Source organism: Cyrtonyx montezumae, unplaced genomic scaffold (genome assembly GCF_038088225.1).
Source record: "Cyrtonyx montezumae isolate F1298 unplaced genomic scaffold, pur_monq_1.0 scaffold_41, whole genome shotgun sequence".
NCBI classification, from domain to species: domain Eukaryota; kingdom Metazoa; phylum Chordata; class Aves; order Galliformes; family Odontophoridae; genus Cyrtonyx; species Cyrtonyx montezumae.
Window position 1 is genome coordinate 1,297,824 of NW_027072047.1, and position 7,883 is coordinate 1,305,706.

General features: G+C 40.6%; 1 protein-coding gene across 1 annotated transcript; it reads left to right on the plus strand.

Annotated features, from left to right (window-relative positions):
* Positions 1-416: 416 nt before the first annotated feature.
* Positions 417-6,775, plus strand: LOC136055385 (urea transporter 2-like). The gene is made up of 8 exons (XM_065747121.1): positions 417-564; positions 1,278-1,467; positions 1,816-1,944; positions 2,873-3,065; positions 4,086-4,233; positions 4,831-4,965; positions 5,815-5,864; positions 6,498-6,775. The coding sequence occupies exons 1-8, from the start codon at positions 417-419 to the stop codon at positions 6,672-6,674; spliced, it is 1,170 nt and encodes a 389-aa protein (XP_065603193.1). The 3' UTR covers positions 6,675-6,775.
* The last annotated feature ends 1,108 nt before the right edge of the window (positions 6,776-7,883 follow it).

The window sequence follows — 7,883 nt, forward strand, 5'->3', positions numbered from 1 at the left end:
CTAAATGTGATAGAGATTGGGTTTTGAGGTGAACTTGCATGGTCAGTGTCTATTATCACCACCCTGCTTTGCTTGAAGTCACCTTTTAAATTAGAACTACTTGATTTCTGACAAACCTGATACAGTTATCAGGTGAACTAACACTGACATAAGGATCCATGGTTCCTTAGGAAGTCCAAATCTATGGCTATATGAATGTCTGGAAAGCCCCAGAAGAGCACAAAGAGAGAATGTGCTCATGGAAACCTGGGAATCAGGTGTTCAGACTAAGGATTTTCCTCTTTCAGCTCCAGGAATAAAACACGTGAGCAATAATATGGAGGATAAAGAATAAACAGGGACCAGTAAGAGTCATGGCAATGAACTGCATGTTGCTTGTTTTTCCTTGAATTCTACCAAAGGCCCAAAACTTCACCATGGAAAACAGCACTGATGTCAAGATAGAAACCAAGGGGGAGAGAAAGCCAGTGAAGCAAAGTCAACTGAGTAAAGGTGGAAAGAGAGTCTGCAGAGCTGTTGGGTACATCACAGGAGACATGAAGGAGTTTGGTACCTGGCTGAAAGGTAAAACTATTTCATCATAATTCACTGAGGGATTCCAAAGAAGAATACATTCAAAGAGTAATAACTGACTTCTCAGTAACAGGATTCAAGCCAGAGCAGAACAGAAATTATATCTTTCCTGACATATTTCTGTTTTGTGGGAAAAGTGTAGCTTTGTGTAGAGAGCCACATGCTGCTTAAATCTTGAGAATGGCTGAGGTGACATTTACCTCCTGATGTGTCATGGGCAAAATGAATGCAGTCCCACAGAACACAGCCTAGGATGGTTATTCTGTGCCCTGCCACTCTTCAGAATATTCCCTTCCCTACCAGCTGAGCAGTTTCTGTCAAGCCTAATGTCACTGTGAAGCCAAATTACACACAGGTGAGTGTCTTTCGTCTCCATAATAAATCAGCAATTGGCTACACATACAGCTTGCCATCTGAGGCACAGACACCTTAAATTAGCCAGTGTATGTGAAGCTGGACCAGGGTACTCTTTAACAGGGGACTCTGGCAACCACACTGCTCATCTCAGCTTTCCACCTGCAAGACTTCAGTATAGAGCATAATAATTCTCAGTCAGTTTTTAGAGTCTTGATTCATTGCTTCGGTCATGCTGCCAAGTTGTGCTGCCAAAACTGTTTATGAGTTTAAAAATAAATAACCTATCCCAAATCAATCTCATCTGTGCATTTTCAGTTATTTTTATTACCTAATCTGATCTCTTCCAGATAAGCCCATCATGATCCAGTTTGTTGACTGGGTGCTGCGTGGGATATCCCAGGTGATGTTTGTCAATAATCCCCTCAGTGGCCTTATTGTAGTCGCTGGTTTCCTGGTGCAGAACCCATGGTGGACACTCACAGGCTGTTTAGGAACAGTTGTCTCAACCTTAACAGCACTTATTCTGGGTCAAGACAGGTAAGACTATCACATACATGCTAAAATGTGTTAAACTTTCACGTATGTGTTAAACAAGAACCATGGGTGAAAAGAGCATTTATCCTTAGCCAGAGCTGTTAGAGCTGTTAGACTGTTTTCCACCAGCACCAGCTGCAGCTGGTCCACGAGGACAACAAACAGAGCTATAGAAAGAGTAGGGGGTGCTTAAAGGATTCAAGCGTGTGCTCAAGTGTGTGGAACTGAAGGTCAGTACACAAGCCTTGGCAGGTCAGCATCACAGGTTTATATGGGATAGGAAGGAATGATGGAGTTAAAGCACCTGCAGGGAAAGAGATGTCAAAACAGCTGTATTTTTTTTCTCTTCAGATCAGCCATAGCAGCAGGACTGTATGGCTACAATGGGGTCTTGGTGGGATTGCTCATGGCAGTCTTCTCTGCTAAGGGAGACTACCATTGGTGGCTTCTACTGCCGGTAGCACTGGTGTCGTTGACATGGTAAGTGAGACATCTCTGCTTCTTACTCCAGTCCCAGAATTTCCTTTCTGAAGGAATGGATGAGCCATTTTATTTTTATGGGCTATCCAGAGTACAGTGAAAAAGAAACATGACTGGCGTGTATGTGCTTCTAAACCTGGATAATGATTTGCACTTTTAAACAAATAAAGTACTCCCACAATCACAAGTAAACCAAACGAGTGAAAGGAAAATTGATGGCAGATCCTATGTAATTCAGTATCCTAAATGCTAACTACGTTGCTGTGATGCATCAGTTCATTCTTATCTCAATAGAAACATTCCCTGCCATCATCAACCACAAGCATTTTGTCTATTTAAGCCGCCATATAAAAGTATCATGAAAATTTACCTCACCAGGTACAAAAGCTGCTCAGGGATCTCAAGACATGATATTTGATTCTTATGAAAACAAACTAATAATACTTTACTAATATATAGGACACCATAGTCTGCCAGGTGTTTGGACAGTGAGAATTCTGAAAGTTGATCTTTGGTGCCCAGACATCTATAGTTGAAGATTCCTAGATCACACTTATCATCCATCTGCCAGAAGTTCATGTAGTGTTATACTCACCTTAATAAGTATGCCTTTGATATTGGCCTTCTGATGGACCCTGTCTGTAAGGTTGAACAAAGGCACACAGCCTTCTTTCCAGGTCAGTTAGACCCAGCATTAGAACCCTCTACAGAATCCACATCAGGTACTTAAAAATAAAATAAAATAAAATAAAATAATAAATTTAGCACAGGTATTGATCTGGGGAAGAACTCCACACCAGTGGAGGATCAGAAGACCCTTGTCCCCTCAGGTACACCCAATTCATCATGTGTCATACACAGCAGGAATCTATACATTGCTAAGGGAATTTGCTGATCTCCTAGTGAGACCATTTTGTTCTTCTTTCAGCCCTGTTTTCACCAGCGCTTTAGGTTCAGTCTTCTGTAAGTGGGATCTGCCTGTTTTCACCTTGCCTTTCAACTTCGCCTTGACCCTCTATCTGGCTGCATCAGGACCCCATAATCTCTTCTTCCCTACAACCGTCATTCAGCCTGCAACAGCAACACCAAACATCACCTGGACAGACGCTGACATGCCAATGGTAGAATGCCCTAAACAGCTTTCTCCATTAAAAGCATTATGGAATCATATTATCCTCCTTTACATCACTGTAGTATGGACTGGCAATACAACATTGCATTTACAAAATAGCTCTTACCCAGTACATAAGCATTTACTCCAGGAACTGATATTTCTGATATCCTGAAAATGAGAAAAGAATTTCTGGGGGGATAAGGTGTCATTTGATTACAGTTGGATCTAAATGTGTATGCTATAATCTTCCAAGACTCTGCAATTCAATTATCCACTGCTGCTGATCTTCACCCTATAGCAAAGGTTCTGCTGAGGCTCAGTTAACCCATAAGTCATCTTTAGTTTTCCACTCAGAGTGCTTTTAAATATGCATCAAAATATTTTTTGCCTTTCTGATAAGAAATGATAAAGCAGATATTACTGAGACAGAATTGTTACAAACTTTTTTAGTTAATATGTGGGACCTTTCCTAAAAAGCATTTCATTCCACTGCATAGCACAGTAAACAGCAGACAGAGGAGAAAGCACCTTCCCCTAAGGCTCAGTGGACTATTTTAAAGGGTTCCTAGGGAGTGATTAAGGAAGTTAATTAGCACTAAATAGCAAACCACACAGGTTGCATTTCCAAAAGAACCTTTACCATGACACATAATTTTATGGGCACTATAAATGAACCATTCCATGTTGATGCAACAGAGCAGTTTGAGGGAAATTTTCTCTAATCCATCTCTGTAGCTGCAACCAAGCTGAGTTCTCTCCTGTCCAAAGCATGGGCACATCCACTCCTCTGGGAGCAGACCATCCTTTTCTTGCCATCCAAGCCACTGTTTTCACAAGACTTCCTTAAACAAGCAGAACTTCTGCCTCTCAGCTAAACTAGATTGAAAGCAGACATCTAAACTAGGTGTTGGTTTTTTTTTTTTTGTTTTGTTTTGTTTTGTTTTGTTTTGTTTTAATTATTATTTGAAAAACAAAGCAACAAGGAGAATTAAAAAATTGTCTTCTTTTTTCTTTTTCATTCACACAGCTGCTGCAGTCCATTCCAGTTGGGGTGGGTCAGGTTTATGGCTGTGATAACCCGTGGACTGGGGGAATTTTCCTGCTTGCTTTATTTATCTCCTCTCCACTCATCTGTCTGCATGCAGCAATTGGATCAGCGGTGGGGATGCTGGCAGGTAAGGATTTGATTGAGTCACAGATATATACAGAAGCACAGAGAATAAAAGAGAAAGTGGAGTGGCTGGAACACTTTTATAGTCACAAATGTGTTTTCCATTGGAGAAAGATTGCTTGAAAAAAAAACAGAGATCTTCTGTTTTAACAATTCTTTTGATTGACTTCCACATTCTCTTACCCCATTTTGTGATGGTAGAAATCTTCAGAAGAAAGTAATGCATTCTTGGCTGAAATGGCTTTCTATCCTGAAATACTTCATTTCTGGATATATTTGGATGTTTTTAGGAGCAGCTTAATAAAAGTCACTGCCACAAGTCTGACTGAGCATGCCTTAGGGACTCATTCAGAGTTTAAATGTACTCTCTCTCACTAATATAACTTCTACTTCAACTATAAGGCCAAATTCAGCTCAGCAGCACCAAGGAAAGTCCATAGTGATTGTATTAGTCTGTAGCATCTTTAGTCTTGGACTGTGACAGCATGGTAACAAACAGGACAGCACAGATATGCAAGCTCGAGCTCTTAAAAACCAGAGTTTGGTCCATTTCTCAGCTGTATGGCCAAGGAATGACATATATTTTCATCTTGTTTTACAGCACTGAGCTTAGCAACACCTTTTAGCACAATCTACTCTGGTTTGTGGAGCTACAACAGCTCTCTCTCATGCATTGCCATTGGAGGCATGTTCTATGCATTCACCTGGCAGACACATCTGCTGGCAATTGCCTGTGGTATGTACCCTATGGATTTTCATTCCTACCATACTTCCTTTTGAAACAAGACAAGATGCACAGGTACTGGAGGTGGACTGAAGCCAGATAGCCACTTCTGGACAGACAGGTTTGTGCTAGACTGACTGATGTTGGAGATGGATGTTAGTGCTCTAACGCACTCTGACAAGATAAAAGCCATGTGTTAACTTGCTGCCAAGAGCTGTGTCCAGAACAAAAGAAGCGATCAGTAGATTAACTAACATCTTTGAAATTACAAGCTTCATTTTGAGGCTGTGTACATCAAGAAAACTGGAGCTTAAGATCAGTCTGCACCTGGAATTAGACAGCATAGTTTTCCCAATCTTCTGAAATGGATACCAAAGGCATGAGCTAAGCAACACAGAATGATTGAAGAATTATTTATAAGGCAATTCAATATGAAATTTCAATATCACAGTGAGCCGGGAGTTAAACTATTGCTCATTCAGTGTGCATATAAAAAAGATTTAGCTTTGTATCTCATTGACCCACCTTCTAGCCCTTGAGGCAGGAGAAATGGAAGGGTTATTTTCCCATTAACTCCATCCATCAACCTACCATCCTTCCATGTCAGTGCATGTTTCAAAAGCCTCCATTTCCATATTCACATTTTTTATCACTCCATCTCTTTTTTGTTTTGACCTTTCCACAGGCTTCAGAGGTTGGAGGGCACACTGCAAAGGAAAGAATTTTAAGAGAGGGCTTCTCAGGCATTTTCATAAGCATTGGTTGAGCTACCCGAGGCAGTGTGGGAGATGTTTCTCCCTATGGGTCTCCTCCATGCTATGAGCAACCAAACTCACGAGAAATTATCTTTCTTTTTCACAGCACTGTTCAGTGCCTATCTGGGAGCGACAGTGACAAACATGTTATCTGTGGTAAGTGGTTTGTTAGCTAAGGTCTTGTTTCCAAAAACAGATTTGAACACAAACTATACCTTCCTAGCTTGTGAGGCAAAACACTGAGATTCAAAGAGCAATTCAGCTGAAGGCAGAACAGATCTGAGTGAGAAACAATGGGCTGCCCAGGGGATGCTGTTCCCACTGAAATTTACCACTTTTCTTACTAGAAGCTTGCACAGGCTTCCACAGGATACACCTTCCACATGAGAAAAGTTGAGAAAAGTTCCATCCATATGTGTAAAAAAACATTAAATTCAGTTTCGTTCCTTTGAGTGAGTACAAAAAGGCAGTCAGTACAACAGCACAGGGTTAAGATAAATGAATGTTTCTGTGTCCACCTCTATCTCAGGTCCATCCAAACTCTCTGCAGATGCACAGAGAAGTCATTCTTCTCACCAAAGCTACTAGGTGTTGTAGACCAACAAACAACATCAAGAACTCATACAGAATGTCTAGGCCCCATGAAGATCTTCTGTACAAAGTCAAGTCAAGATTTCCTTGAGAAAACTTACTCCAAGCTGCTCAGTTCTTAGTTGTTATTCTGTGACAGACGGGCCAAATGAAAGACAAAGAGACAGTAAATAAGTGTTTTTTTGCTTTTCTTTACAGTTTGGGGTGCCACCAGGAACCTGGTCTTTTTGTTTATCTGCACTGACCTTTCTGTTAATGACCACAAACCACTCTGCCATCTACAAGCTTCCACTCTCCAAAGTCACCTATCCAGAAGCCAATCGAGCATATTATCTGAGGATGAAGAAACATCATATGTCTTGCTGTGATGTATAAAGACCCAAAAAGAGAGATACTTCACAGATTGTAAGGCAAGAGCACAAGATTCCCTCCTAAATATATATATGTATTTATGTGCTGTACAGTAAAAAGACCAAAAACCCTACCACCTTTGATTGGAGAGACTTTTTCCACCACAATTTTTTGTTCCATCTTGATTAGGTAGTATCATGCTGTGTTGGAAGGACCTTTCCCAAGACCAACCTGTCACAACTCAAGAGCACATATGCCTGACAAAACACTTCAGTTATAATAAGTGGGGAAATGACTTAGAAGAGGCAAAGAAAATTCTATTTGTGAAATCTGAGTCTCTGTAATCAGATGTAAAGCAATAATGAGCAGAGCACACCTCAGCTCTTTATTAGGAGTACTGTTTAAAGGCTAACACCAGTTTACCACAGCAATGGGATACACCTTAGATAGCTTCATAGCAGCAGAGAACTGGAACAAAGAGTACCCTTTGCTAAGTAGGAAACAGGTGATGAAGAAATCTTCCTGGAGGATCTCTGAAGCCCAGTGGTGAAAGGTGTGAATTAACAGTCATCACACACAAGATGGACACAGATGAATTGCAAGCAGCGTTGCTAGTACTTGCAAATCTTGTGGTGGAAGTCACAATAATGGGAAAGGGAAGCCCCAGCTTTGAGATGTTCTAGTTCACACTAGATTACAACAGTTTATGAAAAAAAACTGTTTCAGTCCCAACTTCTTGCACAGAAAAGCTTGTAAATTCAAGAGCAGGAAAGTAGATGCCAGTAAAAAGAACATTTTTCTATAAAAATAAGTGTAACAATTTTTTATATCAGGATTTCACTTAATACTCATTCATGGGTTAGCAAAGGAGGGGGTGGTAACAAAGTCACTGCTTCCCCTTCTCTATAAGAAATGAAACGGCTCTTTTTAGCCCAACCACAAGCAGAACTAACTTGAGCTGATTTTCTCATCCTCTGAGTTGATGTAATTAACTTCAAGTGACGATGGCAAGGCACTCTGGGGAATATTTATATCTAAAAGCATTCAGTTTTACCTCATCTTGATGAAAGGCATTGATAAAAGGCCATGCATATTACCCAACATAGTAACTTCTACCAGCACACCAGATCTTTCATAATGGGATGGTTTTATCAGACCTCCAAGAGATGCACAGCGAGTGTTGAACATAGACCTGTGGCAGTAATTGGTAGCAAAGATACCAATTAGAGAATA